Raw genomic sequence first — 21,260 nt, 5'->3', positions numbered from 1 at the left:
ATATAATAATTACCCAGGTCCTCTTTGATAGCTAAAGAAATTTAACATGGAATCAAGCATCCCATAAAGGCTGTTGACCTTTTTTTCCTAAAATGCCTGTGTGATTCTCGTGGCCTTCAGGTAAGAATAGGATAATTGGAACTTGCTCCCAGTCCAACCACAAAATCTGTTCTCTTTCCCCTTCCAGTGGATATTGATAAATCCCCCCTCAGCACCCTCCTTGTCACTTAGCTATTCTGGGTCTGTGGATTGTAGCATGATTATCCTTTGCTTAACAGCTAATATTACCTTATAAGTAAGTATATGTCATATGTTCTCTCTTTGGGTCTGGGTTGTTTGCCCAGGACGTTTTTCTAGTTCCATTCATTTGCCTGCAGATTTCATGATGTCATCTTTTGCTAACAACTGAGTAATATTGTATAAATGTACCCCATTTTATGCATTATTCAGTTGAGAGATACCCAGTATTTTCCAGTTTCTGGTTATTATGAATAAAGCTGGTATGAACACAGTTGAGCAAGTGTCCTTCTGGTTGGATTGACAATCTGTTGAGTATAACCCCAAGAGTAGGTCTTGATGTAGATTGATTTCTAATTTTCTGAGGAATCACCATGCTGATTTCAATAGTGGCTGTACAAGCTTGTACTCCCACCAACAATGGAGGAATGCTCCCCTTGCTCCACATCCTCACCAGCATGAGCTACCATTTGTGTTATTAATCTAAGCCATTCTAAAAGTTGTAAAGTAGAATTTCAAATTAATTTGTATTTGCATTTCCCTATGGCTAAAAATGCTGAACATTCCTTTAAGTTTTTCTGGGCTATTTGAGTAAAACTTTATATTTTTACCCCACTTTTTAAATTGGATAGTTTGGTTTGCTGATATATAGATACTTGAGTTCTTAATATATTTCGGAAAGTAGTTATGGATGTGGAGTTAGTGAAAATATTTTCCCAAATACAGCCACAAAACCTTTAGCCTAAAATCTGTCCTGCTTTAAAGATGAGCAGAGTCAATGGTGGCTCAGAGCTTGTTGAAGTAGCCAGTCATTGACTGGTCTAAATTGAGGCCTGAGGCATGAGAGGGAGCCCATGTCGAACACTGCCTGGATGGCCAGTAACCAGAAACTAGATGGCCAGAGACCTAGAGAAGAACTAAACATGACTGAAAAAAACAAAAGTCAAAGAAATTATACCTGATAATACTCTGCTACAGTCATAGATTAGTGTCTAGCTGTACTATTGGAGATGCTTCACACAGTACTTGATGGGAGCAGAGGAAGAGAACCACAGCCAAACATTTAGAAAAACTCAGAGAACTCCACAGAAAGGATTGTAGGGGCCAGAGGGTTTAAGAACATCAAAAATGCATGACCCACATAATTAACTAAGCAGGCCTCATAGTGGCTCCCAGAGACTGAAGCAGCAATTATGGGGCCTGAATGATTCTGCACTACATCCTCTGTATGCATGCTATGGTTTTTTATCTTGAGCTCTTCATAGGACTCAGAACAGTACCAGGGTTGGCTATGTGTGACATTTTTGTCTGCTCATGGGACCCTTTTCCTCCTACGTGGTGCCTCGTGATGCCTTGACATGAGAGTTTATGCATAGTGTTATGGCATCTTGCTATGCATTGCTCAGTTGATAACCCTGGGAGGCCTGCTCTTTTCTGAAGGGAAAGGGAGGAACAGTGGGTCTGGGGGAGACTGGTGTTAGGGGAGCAGGGAGGAGTAGAGGAAGGGGAGGCTGAGATCAGGATGTACTCTATGAAAGAAGAGTTAAAAAAGGAAAAAAGAATAGGATAATGGTGTTCCTGTTGTAAAGTATTTAACAGTTTGCTTTTGCATTCATAGAGCTTGTTTATCTCTGGGTGACAGCTACAAAACTGTCTTTTTATTACTATACAATGGGAAAGAGAAACAATTAAGGGGAGTAAACACTTCTTTTTTATTAATTTTTTTAAGTTTAAATTTAGAATACAAACATGGTTGGTCCAGGTCCATCTCCCTTTCCCTCCCCCATAATCCACTCATTTCCCCAGGGAGGGTGAGGCCATCCATGGGGGTGTCCATAGTCTGTCATTTCATCCAAGGCAGGGCCTAGTCCCTCCCTTCAAGGGTTCACAGTGAGAGTTCATCTCACATTGTTGGATGGGAGTCCAAAGTCCATGTGTATGCTCGGGATGAATACTGATCTACTGCCCAAGGCTCAATAGATTACCTAGGCCTCCTCACTGACACCCCCATTCAGGGTGTCTTGATCTGTCCCATGTTGGTTTCCCAGGCATCAGCCTGGGATTCAAGAGTTAAACATTGTCAGGTCAGCTGTTTCTGGGGTTAAACCAGCCCAGTCTTAACTCCTTTGGTCATCAGTCCTCCCACTCTGTTACTGGCTTTCTTGAGTTCAGCTCAGTACTTAGCCATGGGAGTCTGCCTCTTCTTCCATCAGCCACTGAATGAAGTATCTGTTTCTCAGACTCTCTGGCCAAAGGATTGTAGGCTGGCACTCCCCAGATCTATGTCTAAAATCCATATATGAGAGAGTACATGCCATGTTTCCCTTTTTGTGACTGCGTTACCTCACTCAGGAGGGTTTCTTCTAGTGTCATCCATTTGCCTGCAAAACTCAGGATTCCATTGTTTTTTCTGCTGAATAGTACTCCATTGTGTAAATATACCACATTTTCTCTATCCACTCTTCAGTTGAGGGACATCTAGGTTGCTTCCAAGTTCTGGCTATTACAAATAATGCTGCTATGAACATAGTGGAACAGACAACCTTGTTGCATGAATGGGCATCTTTTGGATATATGCCTAAGAGTGGAGTTGCTGGGTCCTGCTAGGTTTATTCCCATTTTTCTGAGGAGTCTCCATACTGATTTCCAATGTGGCTGAACCAGTTGGCACTCCCACCAGCAATGGAGGAGTGTCCCCCTTTCACCACATCCTCTCCAGAATAAATTGTCATTGGTGTTTTTGATTTTAGTCATTCTGACAGGAGTGAGATGGTATCTCAGAGTTGTTTTGATTTGCATTTTCCGGATGGCTAAGGATGTTGATCACTTTCAGAAGTGACTCTCAGCCATTTTAGACTCCTCTATTGAAAATTCTCTATTTATTTCTGCAGCCCACTTTTTAATTGGATTCTTTGGTGTTTTGGAGACTTGCTTCTTGAGTTCTTTGTAAATTTTGGAGATCAACCCTCTGTCAGATATGGGGTTAGTGAATATTTTTTCCCATTCTGTGGGCTGCCTTTTTGTCTTGCTGACTGTGTCCTTTGCCTTACAGAAGCTTCTCAGTTTCAGGAGGTCCCATTTATTAATTGTTGATATCACTATCTGTGCTAGTGGTGTTATGTTCAGGAAGCTGTCTCCTGTACCAATTCGTTCAAGGGTAACACCCACTTTCTCTTCTAAGAGGTTCAATGTGTGTGGATTTATGTTGAGGTCTTTGATCCATTTGGATTTAAGTTTTGTCATGGCGATAAGCATGGATCGATCTGCAGTCTTCTACATGCCAGCCTCCAGTTATGCCAGCACCATTTGTTGAAGATGCTTTCTTTATTCCATTGTATATTTTTAGCTTTGTCAAAGATGAGATGTTCATATGTGTGTGAGTTAATAGCAAGGTTTTCAATTCAATTCCATTGGTCTACCGGTCTATTTTTGTGCCAATACCAAGCTGTTTTCAGGACTATAGCTCTATAATAGAGCTTGAAGTCAGGGATGGTGATGCCTCCAGACTTTGCCTTGTTGAACAGGGTTGTTTTGGCTATGCTGGGTCTTTTGTTTTTCCATACAAAATTGATTATTGTTCTTTCAAGGTCTGTGAAGAATTGTGCTGGGATTTTAATGGGGATTCCATTGAATCTGTAGATTGCTTTTGGCAGGATTGCTACTTTTACTACATTGATCCTACCTATCCATGAGCATGGGAGATCCTTCCATTTTCTGAGGGCTTCTTTAATTTCTTTCTTTAAAGATTCAAAGTTCTTGTGATACAGGTGTTTCATTTGTTTGGTTAGCGTTACCCCAAGGTATTTAATGTTGTTCGTGGCAGTTGTAAAGGGTGATGTTTCTCGGATTTCTCTTTCAGCCCTTTTATCATCTGTATATAGTAGGGCTACTAATTTTATTGAGTTGATCTTGGAGCCTGCCACTTTGCTGAAGGTGTTAATCAGCTGTAAGAGTTCCCTGGTAGAGTTCTTTGGGTCATTTATGTAAACTATCATATCATCTGCAAACAGTGAAAGTTTGAACTCTTCCTACCCAATTTGTATCCCCTTGATCCCCCTTTGTTGTCGTATGGCAATGGCTAGAACTTCGAGTACAATGTTGAAAAGGTATGGAGAGAGTGGACATCCTTGTTTTGTTCCTGATTTTAAAGGAATTGTGTTGAGTTTCTGTCCATTTAGTTTGATGTTAGCTGTTGGTTTACTGTATATAGCTTTTATTATGTTTAAGTATGTTCCTCTTATCCCTAATCTCTCCAAGACCTTTATCATGAAGGGGTGTTGGATTTTGTCAAAGGCTTTTAAAGCATCTAGTGAGATGATCATGTGATTTTTGTTTTTCAGCTTGTTTATATGGTGGATTATGTTGATGGATTTTTGTATGTTGAACCATCCCTGCATCCCTGGGATGAAACCTACTTGATTGTGATGAATGATTGTTTTGATGTGTACTTGGATCTGATTTGCCAGTATTATATTGAGTATTTTTGCATCAATGTTCATGAGGGATATTGGTCTGAAGTTCTCTTTCCTAGTTGTGTCTTTGTGTGACTTGGGGATCAAGGTTATTGAAGCCTCATAGAAAGTGTTTGGCAAAGACCCTTCTGCTTCTATTGTGTGGAATACTTTGAGAAGAATTGGTATAAGCTGTTCTTTGAATTTCTGGTAGAATTCTGTACTGAGGCCATCTGGACCTGGGCTGTTTTTGGTTGGGAGACTTTTGATGACTGCTTCTATTTCCATAGGGGTTATAGGTCTATTTAAATTGCTTATCTGTTCTTGATTCAGTTTGGCAAGGGATAGCTATCCAGGAAATCGTCCATTTCCTTTACATTTTCGAATTTTGTGGAGTACAGGTTTTCAAAGTATGACCTGACGATTCTCTGAATTTCCTGAGTCCGTCGTTATGTCCCCCTTTTCATTTCTGATTTTGTTAATTTGCATGTTCACTCTCTGCTGTTTTGTAAGTTTGGACAAAGATTTGTCTATCTTGTTGATTTTCTCAAAGAACCAACTCTTTGTTGCATTGATTCTTTGTATTGTTTTCCTAGTTTCCACTTCATTGATTTCAGCCCTCACTTTGATTATTTCCTGGCGTCTACTCCTCCTGGGGGAGTTTGCTTCTTTGGGTTCTAGAGCTTTCAGCTGTGCTGTTAATTCTCTAGTATAACTATTCTCCAGTTTCCTCATGTGGGCACGTAGTGCTATGAACTTCCTCCGTCGCACTGCTTTCAAAGTGTCCCATAGGTTTGGGGATGTTGTGTCTTCATTCCCATTGAATTCTAGGAAGTCATTAATTTCTTTTTTTATTTCTTGTTTAACCCAGGAATGGTGCAGTTTTGCATTATTCAATTTCCATAAGTTTGTAGGTTTTCTGCAATTTGTGTTCTTGTTGAATTCTAATTTTAAAGTATGGTGGTCTGATAAGATGCATAGAGTTATTCCAAATTTTGTAGCTGCTGAGGTTTGATATGTTGCCAAGTATGTGGTCGATTTTTGAGAAGGTTCCATGTGGTGGTGAGAAGAATGTATATTGTTTTTTATGTGGATGGAAATGTTCTATAGATGTCTGTGAATCCCAGTTGGGTCATTACTTCTATTAGACCCTTTGCTTCTATGTTGAGTTTCTGTCTGGTATTCCTTTCTAGTAGTGAGAGTGGTGTGTTGAAATCTCCCACTATATGTGTGTGGGGCTTCATATGTGATTGAAGTTTTAGTAATGTTTCTTTTACGAATGTGGATGCCTTTGTATTTGGGGCACAGATGTTCAGGATAGACACTTCCTCTTAGTGGATTTCACCTGTGATTGGTATGTAATGATCTCCTACATCTCTTTTGATTGATTTTATTTTAAAGTCTAGTTTGTTAGATATTAGGATTGCTACCCTTGCTTGTTTCTTGGGTCCATTTGATTGGAAAATTTTTCCCAATCTTTAACTCTCAGGTAATGTCTGTCTTTGAGGGTGAGGTGTGTTTCTTGTATGGAGCAGAAGGAAGGGTTCTGTCTTCGAATCCATTCTGCTAGCCTGTGTCTTTTTATGGGTGAGTTAAGGCCATTAATGTTGAGGGATATTAATGGCCATTGATTGCTCATTCTTCTTTGATTTACAATGATTGTTGGTGGTGGAATTATGTGTGGAATTTCACCCCTTTTTTCTTTTGGTTGTTAGTAGAGAGGTATTGTCTAATGCCTATGTTTTTCTGGTTGTAGTTAACTTCCTTGGGTTGGAGTTTTCCTTCCAAAACTTTCTGTAGGGCTGGGTTAGTAAATACATATTGCTTGAATCTAGTTTTGTCATGGAATGTCTTGTTTTCTCCATCTATAGTGATTGAGAGCTTTGCCGATTATAGTAGTATGGGCTGGCATCCATGGTCTCTAAGTGTTGGTAGAATATCTACCCAGGACCTTCTGGCGTTCAGAGTTTCCATGGAGAAGTCAGGTGTAATTCTGATAGGTCTGCCTATGTATGTTACTTGGCCTTTTTCCTTAGCTGCTCTTAATATTCTTTCTTTATTCTTTATATTTGGGGTCTTGATTATTATGTGGCGAAGGGACTTTTTTATGGTCCACTCTATTTGTTGTTCTGTAAGCTTCTTGTACCTTCATTGGCATGTCTTTCTTAAGGTTGGGAAAGTTTTCTTCTATGATTTTGTTGAATATGTTTTCTGCCTCTTTGAGGTGGTTTTCTTCTCCTTCTTCTATACCTATTATTCTTAGGTTTGGTCTTTTCATAGTGTCCCATATTTCCTGAATGTTTTGTGTTAAGGATTTGTTGGAATAAGGTTTTCTTTGGTTGATAAATCCATTTCTCTCTCCTAGTGTAAATACAACACTTGAGATTCTCTCTTCCATCTCCTCTAGTCTGTTGGTAATGCTTGTCTCGGTAGTACTGACCATTTGCTCAGGCTTTCTTCAGATTGTGTTTTTTTTTAATTGTCTCTATTTCAGTTTTCAGCTCTTGTACTGTTTGCATTGTTTCTTGCAATTTTCGGTTTATCTTTTCGTCCATTTGTTGCCTTTTATGAATTTTTTGGTTTGTTCTTTCTTCCATTTCTTGCATTTTTTGCTTTGTTTCTTCTTCCATTTCCTGCCTTTTTTTGGTTTATTTCTTCTTCCATTTCTTTCATTTTTTGCTTTGCTTTTTCTTCCAGTTCTTGTATTTTTTGGTTTGTTTTTTCTTCCATTTCCTGCCTTTTTTGGTTTGTTTCTCCTTACATTTCTGTCATTTTTGTTTTGTTTTTTTCTTCCATTTCTTGCATTTTTTGATTTGTTTCTTCTTCCATTTCCTGCCTTGTTTGGATTTTTTTCTTCCATTTCTTGCATTTTTGGTTTCTTTTTTTCTTCTATTTCTTGCATTTTTTTGGTTTGTTTTTTCATCCATTTCTTTGAGTGATTTTCCTATATCCTCTTTTAGGGCCTCTATCATTTTCATGAAATTGGTTTTAAGGTCATTCTCTTCTGCTTCATTTGCATTGGGATGTTGGAGTCTTGCTGATGTGGAGTCTCTAGAATCTGGTGGTGTCATATTTTTTTTCTGTTGCTGAGTGTGTTTTTGTATTGTCTCTTTCCCATCTCTTCTTCTAGGGGTGCAGAAAGAGCCCCCTTACTGGTCTGGTGGTTAGGGGACCAGCGTTCCCTTTTGGTGGATGCTAGCAAGTCCAATAATCTGGTAGTTCTTCTATTCCTTGTCCTCATTCTGGTCCCTTGGGTGGAGAAGAAGACCAGGTATCTGGGGTGCTTAGCCTCTCACCTGGTCCCCTGGACCCTTTGCTGTATCCGCTGGTTTCCTGGTCTTGTTGGTGGGAGAGAAGACCTGGCATCTGGGGTGCTGGATCCAGCTGGGATTGGAAGCTCTGTGCAGTTCCCAGGGGATCCCTAGGCACTGGAACACATGCCCAGATGCAGGGTCTATTTTACCTGGACCTGCCGGAACAGCTGGTCCCCTGGTCTCCCTGTCTCCTCTGGTTTCCTGGACCCTCCAGAACTGCTGGTCCCCTGGTCTCCCTGGATCAGCTAGTTTTCTGGTCTTGTTGGTGGGAGAGAAGTCCTTGTGTCTGTGGTGTTTGGCTCCTGCCAGATTTGGAAGCTCTGTGCAGTTCCCAGGAGATCACCAGGCACTGGACCTGTTGGAACAGCGGGTCCCTTGGTCTCCCTGGTTCCTCTGGTTTCCTGGTCTCGTTGGTGGGAGAGGAAACCTGGAATCTGGGGTGCTTGGCTCCCTCCATGATTGTAAACTCTGTGCAGTTCCCAGGTGATCTGCAGGCACTGGAACACAGGCCCAGATGCAGGGTCTATTTTACCTGGACCTGCCAGAACAGCTGGTCCCCTGGTCTCCCTGGCTCCCCATAGATAATTGCAATACCCTGTTACATCCTAGTTAACAGCAGAAACTCCACCTTTGTTCTGGTTTGTTCTACTCTGAGCTATTACTCATAATTTCCTCAGAATAGACTTCAGCCCCCAACCCCTTACATAGGTGTCAATTCTCTTCTTAGAATAAGGCCAAACCGCAAACATTCAATCAATCCCCTGCTGAGTGTTCAGCTCTGCAGAGTCTGGGTCACCAAACCATAGGATCCCCTGATAGTCTAAATGTGCACCACTGTGGAAAATCCCCAACCACCACCCCAGTGTTACATTATGATAGTATGGAACTCAGGGACTGTCTTTCTGTGCTTTTTTCCCCCATAAAACTGTGCCACCCTTTCAGGTGTTGACATTCCTAATGAGTTATATTTGAGTTGTCCCTTGATCTTGCAAATCAAATTTTTCAGTCTCTGCTGAGAACATTTTAATATTTTTTCTGCTCCAAATGTTCTTCATCCTCTTCCCTCACTGTTCAAGTTTTCATGACCTTGTTTCATAATTCAAATTATAATTTTCATAATGGAGACCTACTTTGAAAATTTTTCAGCTTGTATTTATGATAAGAAAAAAATTGCACTACTAATAAAACATGTTATTTCACATTTTTATATTATTTGCATTTCATATTATCTTTATATTTTATATTTTTATGTAAATATCACACTATTTTATTGTTTTAAGATTTATTTTTATATTATTTATCATTTTATATTATTTATAAAAATAAATAAGCCAGAAATAAAAATGTAATCAGAAATACATGTTATACCCAGGTCATGCAAAGGAATCATTAATTCAATGTATTTTGTCCATTTGTTTTTAGAAACAGGAACTCATTATGTAACTCAACATGTCATGAAACTTAAAAACTCTTGTTCCAGGGTCTTAAGTGCTAGAATCATAAGCATGTGCCATCAGCAACTGATGAATGTATTATTTTAAAACCAGATTATCAGGCTAGTGAGATGACTCAGTCAATGAGAGTATTTTCATCCAAACCCGGTGACCTGAGTTCAATCCCTGGGATCCACATCATGAAAGAGAGAACTGACTCTCACAGGTTCTCTGATATCTACATGTGCAATGCATGGACACATGCATGCATGGACACAAAAGATAAGTAAATGGATGCGATGAAATAATAAAACACACTATCATCTTTGATTTTTAGAAGTCCTTTCTCTGAGTTTACATTAAATGAGAATGAAGATTCTAGGAAATTCAACTAGTAGTAACACATAAACACTTATTTTTATTTTGTGAAAATATATTCCAGAGAAAATAGTACTCACCATAACATGAGGGTAAATCAGACCAGCCATCAGCATTGCATGTTATGAAGCCTTTGGTACGTTTATGTTTGTTTTCATATCCAACATAGCATTCATAGTATATTTTGTCATTGAGTTTGAACCATGTGCTATTGTTTTTAGTTGCAGCATTCTCAAATACAGGCCTATCACAAGACTCTAATGCATAATGAAATAGAATATTTCATTTCTAAAATGTCAATAGACAATCAGAGTAATTTCCACAAGAACAAATATATATATAGGCTAATTTATGTTAATAAATTAAATACTGTGTACAAACAAGCTAAGACCAAAAATAAAACATTGTTTTCTGAAAGTTATTGAAATGAAAAGCACACTGCAATATAGCACTTGTCTGTTTTCTTAGTCGTTTATAAAATAGTATTTTAAAAATAGTTTCTCTGCTCAATTTTTCATATATACTACAAATAAATAAACAAACAAATGCATATGATTTTTTATGGAAGTACAATAGCATTTTGGGAAGTAAGGTCACATATTTAGTAGTTCCTATGACTCATAAAATATAGAGCAATTGATTAGCTGAATTTAGTACAGGTTTATTTTTTTATTATATTATATCAAAGGTATTCTCTTTCACAAAAAGAATATCCAGTAAATACTTCCAATTATTATTTAATATAAATGAATTTTGCATGGGAATAATTTGAATTATTTTTCTTTAACTAGATCATATGAAAGCACAATAAATGTAAAAAGAAAAACTAATAATGTAGTGAATATCTTAAATTTTCTTTTCATTTAAGGTATGTTGAATAGTTCTTGAAAATTGCCAGTGGCTAGTTTTCTGATAGGAAAGACAAGTTGTACTGAATAACTATAGGTCCTAAAACAAGGTAAAATTTCAAAACACCAAAATTTGCTGCTACCTAGAAACATTTTTTTTCTTTCTAATATCAAGATTATGGGAAGATTTTTTAAGAGGGAGACATCCTGAAATTGGCCTTAACTTGTAGAGTCAAACTCATATTATAAGTTGATTATATATTCTAAGACTTAAAACAAAACATTAAGTTTACATCTAGAAGCAACGGCTTTGAAATACAAGGCAGAACACCTTAAAATAGGCAGCTGGCCAAAGAATCTTTCACTAGATTTAAAACTATTTTATATTTTAAAGTATTGAAAAGGGGAATGAATTGATATTCTACATGTAGGAATGAGTCCAAAAGGAAAAACAATTAACAGTGTGTATCTTTTCTTGAAGTTTGAAACTCATCTTTCAAATCAAATACCATCAACTAAAAGAAGAATAAAGCTAAATTCTTATATAATATCAGTATAATGGCATCAATATGATGAAGTACTCACTAGTGCATGAGGGTTGAGCTGACCATCCATTTTGGAGGCAGGTAATTGATCCTGATGTTTCTCCATCCGGTGTTATATATCCTGGCTTACACTTGAACTGTGTTTTTTTATTTAGAGCATATGTATAATCAGATTCAGAAAGAAAACCATTCTCAATTTCTATATCTGACTTTGAACATGTCTCTAAAAGGGAAAATATTAAGAAAAACTTGAGGGTATAACAGTAGCTTAAGGATTCACAAGATAAAAACATACTAAAAATAACCATTAGTTGCCTGGCAGTGGTGGCACAATCCTTTAATCCCAGCACTCAGGAGGCACAGGCAGAAGGATCTCTGTGAGTTTGTTTATGGATAAGTAAGAAATCGGAGAGAAATATTAAATATTTAATATGAATGACAATGAAAATATGAGATAAAATATTGGAAGGTAACACTAAATAGTGAATAGACAGGAATGACATCAAACAACTGGAATGTGAACATTGTACAATGTGTTGATTAATAGAAATATCACACTTCCCCAACAATAGATTTCTACAACCTATAATTTCATTGTTCAGAAAGAAAAAAATGAGAGCCTATTATTAGAAGATATTAAGTCTTTTTTTTTTTTTGGTTTTTACAAGACAGGGTTTCTCTGTATTGTTTTGGAGGCTGTCGGTCCAGCCTGGCCTCGAACTCACAGAGATCCACCTGCCTCTGCCTCCCGAGTGCTGGAATTAAAGGCGTGCACCACCACCACCCGGCCGATATTAAGTCTTATATAATAGTAGCCATTAAATAAACTTGTGATGCTGGTGAATGTATAAACACACAAAGCAGTGGAAGAGAACAGGGAGCCAATAACCAGAAACACATAAGACTAGAATATATTTAGCAAGAACTATTGGCAAATACATAGAGGAAGATAGTCTTTTATCAAATAAAACACCGACAGACATTTAAATATAAAGTCATGACCTTAAAATTTTCTCACACACATAAAATTTAACAAAAAATATTAATATACCTCAATGTAAAGTCAGAATAACTAAAAAAAAAACACTAAGGACAGTTTATGCTGGAGAGGATGAGGAGAAAGGGGAACACTCCTCCATTGCTGGTGGGAGTACCAACTCATACAGCCACATAGAAAATCAGTATGGAGATTCCTCAGGAAAATGGGAATTAGCCAGCCACAAGACCCAGCAATTCCAGTATTAGGCATATACCCAAAAGATGCACATTCATACACTAAGGATGTCTATTCCACTACATTCATAGCAGCATTATTTGTAATAGCCAGAACCTGGAAGTAACCTAGATTTCCCTCAACTGAAGAGTGGATAGAGAAAATGTGGTACATTTACACAATGGAGTGCTATTCAGAGGAAAAAAAATCAATGGAATCTTGAAATTAACGTGCAAAAGGATGACACTAGAAGAAACCATCCTAAGTGAGGTAACCCAGTCTCAAAAAGACAAACATGGTATGTACTCAATCATATATGGATTTTAGACATGGATCAGGAGAGCGCCAGCCAACAATCACACTGTCAGAGAGACTGGGAAACAAAACCTTCAACTAATGACTGATGGAAGCAGAGGCAGACACCCACAGCTAAACACTGAACTGAACTCCTGGAATCCAGTGACAGAGAGGGAGGACTGATGAGCAAAGGGGTCAAGACTGGGCTAGTTTAACCCACAGAAACAGCTGGCCTGAACAAGGGGGAGATCTTGGACCCCAGACTCATGGCTGGGAGGTCAGCAAGGGACTGATCCAGACACCCTGATTTTGGGTGTCAGTGAGGAGACCTTGGTAATCTATGGAGTGTCAGGTAGTAGACCAGTATTTATCCTTGGCAAAAGAATGGACTTTTGGAGCCCATTCCACATGGAGGGATGCTCTGTCAACCTGTCCACATGGTGGAGGGCCTAGTTCCTGCCCTAGATGATAAGACAGAGTTTGGAGATCCCCCATGGAGGGCACCTCACCCTCCCTGGGGAGCAGAGTGGGTATTGGTTGGGGGGATGGGGGATTGGGGGCTAAGGATGGCAGAGAAGGAGTGGAGAGAGAAGGAGATGGGATTGACATGTGAAGCAAGCTTCTTTCTAAATAAGTATAATAATAATAATAATAATAATAATAATAATAATAAAATCCACTCTGAGGAGTAGATGGAGAGGGCACAGTTATAGCAGGAAGAGGAAAGGGAAGGCAAACTATGGTTTGCATGTAAAATGAATAATGCATTTTTTAAAGATGTGATTCCAAGTGGAATATAATAAATCCTTGAATGAATTGCAAATTAAAAGGAAGAGAGAACTTTCCCACCCTAAAGAAAGGCATACCAATGAAAGTACAAGAAGCCTACAGAACACCAAATAGAGTGAACCACACAAAAAAATCCCTCATCGCATAGTAATTACAATACCAAACATACAAAATAAGGAAAGAATATTAAGAGCAGAAAAGGAAAAAGGCCAAGTAACATATAAAGGCAAACCTATGAGAATCATACCTGATTTCTCCATGGAGATTCTGAAAGCCAGAAGGTCCTGGACAGATATTCAACAAACACTAAGAGACCATGGATGACACCCCAGACTACTATACCCAGCAAAGATTTCAATCACTATAGATGAAGAAAACAAAATATTGCATGACAAAACCAGATTCAAAAAATATATATCCACTAATGCAGGCCTACTGAATTACTGGAAAGAAAACTCCAACTTAAGGAAGTTAACTACACTCATAAAACCATAGGCAATAGATAATCCCACTTTATCAAAAGCCAAGAGAAAGTGCAGAGTAAATCCACAAGAAACTTACCATATCTGACAGAGGGCTGATTTCCAAAATACACAATGAACTCTAGAAGCTAGCCACAAAAATAACAAACAAAATAATTAAAAAGTGGGGTGCAGAACGAAATAGAAAATTCTCAATAGTGGAATACAAAATGGTTAAAAGACTCTTAAGAAAGTGGTCAATATCCTTAGCCATCAGGGAAATGCAAGTCTAAACAATTCTGAGGTATCATCTTACACCAGTCAGAATGACTAAATTCCAAAACTCTACTGACAATCTATGCTGGAGAGGATGTGGAGAAAGGGAAACACTCCTCTATTGCTGGTGGGAGTGAAAACTTGTACAGCAACTCTGGAAATCAGTATGGCAGTTTCTCAGGAAAATGGGAATGAGTCTACCTCAAGACACAGCAATTCCCTCCTGGGCATATACCTAAAGAATGCACAATAATACAACAAGGACATATGCTCAACTATTCTCATAGTGGCATTGTTTTTAATAGCCAGAACCTGGAAGCAACCTAGATGCCCTTCAACTAAAGAATGGATAGAGAATATGTGGTACATCTACACAATGAAGTACTACTCAGCAGAGAAAAAATGGAATCTTGAAATTCACAGGCAAATGGATGGCACTAGAAGAAACCATCCTGAGTGAGGTAACCCAGTCACAAAAACACAAACATGGTATGTCCTCACTAATATATGGCTTTTAGACATAGAGAAAAGGATTACCATCCTAGAATACGCACCATCAGCAGAGCTAGAAACCAAGGAGGTCCCCAGAAGAAATACTCATAGTCCCCCAAAGTAGGGAAGGGGGACAAGAACTCTTGAGAAAATTGGGAGCAAAGGGGGAGAGAGGAGGGAGAAGGAAAGAAGAGAAGGACAGAAGATGGGAGGAGAACAGAAGAACTTAGGGGAGGAATAGAAGAGGGCAAGAAAGGAGATGCCTTGATAAAGGGAAACACTATCGATTTGAAGAAATCTGGCACAGAGGAAATGGTAGGTGATTCACAGGGATAATCCCAACTAAGAATCTAGGCAGTGGTGGAGAGGCTGCCTTTGATGCCTTTTCCCTATAATGAAATTGATGACTACTATGGTTACCGTTCCTAGAACCTTCACCCAGTAGCTGATCAAAGCAGAAACAGGCACCCACAGCTGAGCACTGAGCCACACTCCCAGAATCCAGTTGTGGAGAGAGAGAACAGATGACCAAATGAGCAAAGAAAGAACTGGAGATACCCGAGGAAACACTTGACCTGATTTAATGAGAGCACACAGACACTAATTGTAAAGTGGGGGAACCAGCATTGGACCAAAGCAAGACCTCTGAATGTGGGTACCAGCTAGGAGCCTAAGACAATCTATGGAACCTCTGATAGTGGAGCCAGAGTTTATTTGGGGGCACAAATGGACTTGGAGAGCCCATTCCCAATGGAGGGATACTATTGGAGCACAGATATGGAAAGAAGGGCCTGGGCCCCAAATGATGTGATGGACTTTGATGATCTCCTGTGGAGGGTCTCACTATCCCTGGGGAATGGGTGGTGGGTGGGTTGGGGGATTGGAGGGAAACATGGTGAAGGAATGGGGGAACAGATAGTTAATTTTCTATAAAATAAAAAAATTGGCAAAAAAAGAAACACACCTCAAGTTCAAGACATTACCTCAGAGTAAATGGTTGAGATAAGACTATCCAATCTATTGGATCCAAGAAACAAGCAGGTGTAGTTATGCTAATATCCAACAAATTAGACTTCAAACAAAAATCTATCAAAGACATGAAGAAGACTATTTCATATTCATCACAGGAAAAATCCATCAGAATGAAGTCTCTGTTCTGAACATCTCTGGCCCAAATACAAAGGCACCCACGTTCATGAAAGAAACATTACTAAGACTCAAATCATACACGAGACCTCACACAGTTATAGTGGGAGACTTCAACACACCACCCTCAACACTAGACAGGACCACCAGACAGAAACTTAACAAGGAACTAACAGAAGTTATGACACAATTGGGATTAACAGACATCTACAGAAAATCCCATCCAAACACAAAAGAATATACCTTCTTCTCAGGGCCACATGAGTGCTTCTCTAACATTGACCACATACTTGGCAACATTGCAAACCTCAGCAGGTACAAAAACATTGGAAGAACCCCACATATTTTATCAGACCACCATGCTTTAAAGTTAGAATTCAACAACAACAAAAACTGCAGAAACCCTACAAACTCACGGAAGAAGTAAAGAAAGAAATTATTTGGCCATTGATGGTATACTTTAATCCTAGCACTTGGGAGTTAGAGGCAAGTGGATCTCTGTGAGTTTGAGGCCAGCCTGGTCTAGAGAGTGAGCTCCAGGAAAGCCTCCAAAACAATACAAAAAAATTAAAGATTTTCTAGAATGCAATGAAAATGAAGGCACAACATACCCAAACTTATGGGTCACTTGGAGTGAAGTACTAAGAACTAAGTGCTCACATGAAGATACTGGACAACAGTCACACTAGAGAATTAACAGCACAACTGAAAGCTCTAGTTCAAATTGAAGCAAACTCACCCTGGAGGAATAGATGCCAGGAAACAATCAAACTGAGGGATAAAATCAATAAAGTCAAAAAAAAAGAAAACCATACAAAGAATCAATGTAACAAAGAGTTGGTTCCTCAAGAAAATCAACAACATACAAAAGGCTTTATCAAAACTAATCAAAAGCCACAGAAAAAACATGCAAATTAAGGAAGTCAGAAATGAAAAGCAGGACATTACAATGGGCACTGAGGGAAACTAGAGAATCATAAGGTCATACTTTGAAAACCTGTACTCCATAAACTTCAAAAATTTAAAGCAGCCAGGCGGTGGTGGCGCAAGCCTTTAATCCCAGCACCCTGGGGGCAGAGGCAAGCAGATCTCTGTGAGTTCGAGGCCTGGCTGGACCGACAGCCTCCAAAACAATACAGAGAAACCCTGTCTCATAAAACAAAAAAAAAATTTAAAGCAATTGAACAATTATCTGGATGTATATCTCTTACCAAAATTAAATCAAGAACAGGTGAGCAATTTAAACAGACCTATAAACCCTAATGAAATAGAAGCAGTCATCTAAATTCCCCCAACCAAAAAAGGCCCATGGCAAGATGGCTTCATTACAGAAGCCTATAGGAAATTCAAAGAAAAGCTAATACCAATACTCCTCAAATGGTTCAACACAATAGAAGCAGAAGGTTGATTGCCAAACTCTTTTTAAGAGGCTACAATGACCTTGATAACTGAGCCTTGAAGACACAATTAAGAAAGAGAACTACAGACCAAAGTCATTCATGAACATCGATGCAAAAATATTCAATAAAATACTGGCAAATTGAATCCAAGAACAAATCAGAAAAGGCATCCATCATGATCAAATGGGCTTCATCCCAGATATGCAGGGAAGTTTCAATATGAAAGTCTATAAATGTAATCTGCGTTATAAACAATCTGAAAAAGAAAAGCTACATGATCATCTAACTAGATGCTAAAAAGGCCTTTGACAAATCCAACACCTCTTCATGATAGAGGTCTTGGAAAGGTCAGGGATACAAGGAACACTCCTAAACATAGCAAAGGAAATATGCAGCAAGCCAATATCTAAACTCAAAGTGATTCCATTAAAATCAGGAACAAGACAAGGCTGTCCACTCTCTCCACATGTATTCAATATCATATTTGAAATACTAGTTAGTGCTCTAAGACAACAAAGGCAATCAAGGGGATACGAACTGGAAGGGAAGAAGTCAAACTTCCACTATATGCTGATGATATGAAACCCTTAAAATTCTAGCAGAGAACTCCTACATATGATAAACATATTCAGTCATGTGGCAGGATATAATGTTAACTCAAAAACATCAGTAGCCCTCCTATATACAAATGATAAATGGGCTATAAAAGAAATCAGGGAATCTTCACCCTTCACAATAGCCACAAACAACATACAAAGTCTTGGGGTTACTCTAACCAAACAAGTAGAGGACTTGTATGACCAGAACTTTAAATCTTTGATGAAAGAAATTAAAAAAGATATTGGAAAATGGAAAGATCTCCTTTGCTCTTGAACAGGTAGGATTAACATAGTAAAAATGATATTACCAAAAGCAATCTACAGAATCCATGTAATCCCCATCAAAATGCCAGCACAATTTTTCACAGAACTCAAAATAGCAATACTAAACTTCATATGGAAAAACAAAAATCCCAGGAGTGCCAAAACAATTCTTCACAATAACGGATCATAGGTGGGCATCACCATGCCTGACTTCAAACTCTACTATATAGCAACAGTAATGAAAACAGGTTGGTATTGGCATAAAAAACAGACAGGTAGAACAATGAAGTTGAATCAAAGACCCAGAAATTAATCCACACATCTATAAACACCTGATTTTTGACAAAGAAGCTAAAACTATTAAATTAAAAAAAGAAAGCATCTTTAACAAATGATGCTGACATAACTGCATGTTGACATGTAGAAGAATTCAAATAGATCCATATCTATTGCCATGCACAACTCTAGTCCAAATGGATAGAAGACTTCAACATAAAACCAACCAAACTGAACCTCATAGACAAAAACATGGAAGGTATCCTTGAACACATTGCCACCGGAGACCACTTCCATACCAGTAGCACAGATATTAAGAACAGCAATCAATACATGGGACCTCCTAAAGTGGAGAAGCTTTTGTAAAGCAAAGTACACAGTCAGCAATACAAAATGACAGCCTATAGAATTGGAGATCTTCATCAGCTCTGCGTTTGACAAAGGACTGGTCTCAAAAATATATTAAAAACTCAAGAAACTAGATATTAAAATACCAAATAATCCAAATATAAATGGTGTACAAATTTAAGCAGAGAATTCTCAGCAGTATAATCTCAAATGATAGAAAGACATTTAAGGGAATGCTCAGCAGCCTTAGTCATCAGAGAATTTCAAATCAAAATGACTCTGAGATATCATCTTACACCTGACAGAATAGCCAAGACTAAAAACACTGAAGATGCAGAGTAAAAGGGACACTCTTCCATTGCTGATGGGAATGCCAACTTCTATAGACACTTTGGAAATTAGTTTGGTGGTTTCACAGAAAAGTAGGGATAAATTTACCACAAGACCCAGCAGTCCCCCTTTTGGGCATATACCCAAAGGATGCACACTCATACTACAAGGACATTTGCTCAACCATGTTCATAGCAGCATTATTCATAATAGACAGAACCTGAAAACAACTTAGATGCTTCTCAACCCAAGAATGGGTAAAGAAAATGTGCTATATTTACACAATGGAGTACCACTCAGTGGTAAGAAACAAAGACATCCTAAAATTCATAGGCAAATGTACAAACTAGAAAAAACATTCTGAGTGAGATAACCCAAAACCAGAAAGACAAATGCAGTATGTACTCACTCAAGTGGATGCCAAACATAAAGCAAAAGATACCTAGCCTACAATTCACAAGCCCAGAGAAGCTCGATGAACCCTCTTCCTGAAACAGATGGAAGAACATGAAGAAATTCACAAGTAGTCAATGGGCCAAGCTCCTGGAGTACAATTGAAGTGAAGCAGGAACAATAATGTAAACAAAGGAGTCAAGACCATGATGGGGAAACCCACAGACCCGAGCTAGAGAGTGATCACAGACTCAAGTCTGACAAATGCATAAGATTGAACTAGACTCCCTTAATATAGGTGACAATGGTGTGCCTAGGACAATATGTGAGGCTCTTGGCAGTGGGTCTAAGATCTAACACTAATGCACAAACTGACTTAATGGATCCCATTCTATATGGAGAGATACTTTACTCAGACTAGACACAGGTGTGTGTGGAGTGGAGAGGTGCCTTGGTCCTGCTTCAACAAGATGATGGGACCCATTTAGTATACTTCCTAAGGGATACGTCAATGTCTCTGAGGAGCAGATGGAACTTGGAGGGCTGTGAGGGAAGTAGGAGGCGAGAAAGGAGAGGGAACAGGGACTGGAATATAAAAAATAAATGAATTAAAATTTTTTAAAAAGATCAAAAACAAAAGATGGAAAGATTTCCCACGTTCATGGATATGTAGGATTAACATATTAAATAACATCCATCCTGCGAAAAAAACAATCTACAAATCCAACAGAATCAACATCAAATACCCAACAAAATTCTTTACAGACCTCAAAAGGAAAATACTCAATTTCATATGGAAAAACAGAAAACTCAGGATAGCTAAAATGATCCTGAACCATAAAAGTACTTGGAGAGGTATCACCATCAAGGATTTCAAGCTGCACTACAGACATATATTAACAAAAACTGCATGGAATAAACACAGACAGGTTCATCAGTAGAATTGCATTGAAGACCCAGATGTAAATTCTCACATCAATGGACATCTGATTTTTTATAAAGAATGTAGAAATTCACAATGGAGTAAAGGCCTCTTCTTCACAAATGGTGCTGGCTTAATAGGATGCCTGCCTTTAGAATACAAATATATTCATATTTATTATCCTGATGAAAACTCAAGTTCAAGTCAAAGAGGTCAACAGAAAACCAGACACAATGAACCTGATAGAACACACTGGCAAGGAAGACAACTTCCTAAACAGAACATCTGCAGTGTAGGCCCTAAGATCAACAATTAATAAATTCGACCTCATGAAACTGACAAGATTCTGTAAGAAAAGGACATAATCGATAGGATAATATGTTAGTCTACAGAATGGGAAAAGATTTTCACTAACTATAAATCCTATAGAAGGCTAATATCCAAATTATATAAAGAACTCAAATATTGACATCAATGAACCAATAAATTAAAAATTGGGTTACAAAGTCCATTACATCATTTAAGGCAGGACAAATGCTCTCTAGGCTGAGCAAGGTATCCCTCCATAGGGAATGGACTCAAAAGCCAGTTCACTGGGGGTTTGGGTGGAGAGAGTGGAAGGATGAGAGGGAGAGGGAACTGGGATTGTTATGTAAAATAAAATTGTTTTAAAAATAAAAACAATTGGGGTACAGATATAAACAGATTATTCTCAATAGCAGAATTCAAATGGCTGAGAAACTCTTAAAGAAATTTTCAATACCTTCAACTATCATAGAAATGCAAATCAAAATAAGACTAGGCTGGTTTAACTCCAGAAACAGCTGACCTGACAAGGGTTAACTCTT

General features: G+C 38.3%; 1 protein-coding gene across 2 annotated transcripts in view; it reads right to left on the bottom strand.

Moving 5' to 3' along the window:
- The window catches only part of Cfh (complement factor H), a 96,103-nt gene that overhangs the window by 21,218 nt on the left and 53,625 nt on the right, over positions 1-21,260 (bottom strand). For both annotated transcript variants that reach the window (XM_040737452.1, XM_040737453.1), the window contains exons 10-11: positions 11,247-11,429; positions 9,894-10,070 (exon numbers count right to left, since the gene is read on the bottom strand). In XM_040737452.1, coding sequence (XP_040593386.1) covers positions 9,894-10,070; positions 11,247-11,429 — 360 coding nt within the window. The remainder of the gene's footprint in view (positions 1-9,893; positions 10,071-11,246; positions 11,430-21,260) is intronic.

This window comes from Mesocricetus auratus, unplaced genomic scaffold (assembly GCF_017639785.1).
Source record: "Mesocricetus auratus isolate SY011 unplaced genomic scaffold, BCM_Maur_2.0 Super-Scaffold_100676, whole genome shotgun sequence".
Taxonomy (NCBI): Eukaryota; Metazoa; Chordata; class Mammalia; order Rodentia; family Cricetidae; genus Mesocricetus; species Mesocricetus auratus.
The sequence above is the reverse complement of the archived record's forward strand: the minus strand, read 5'-3'. Positions and strand labels throughout refer to the sequence as shown.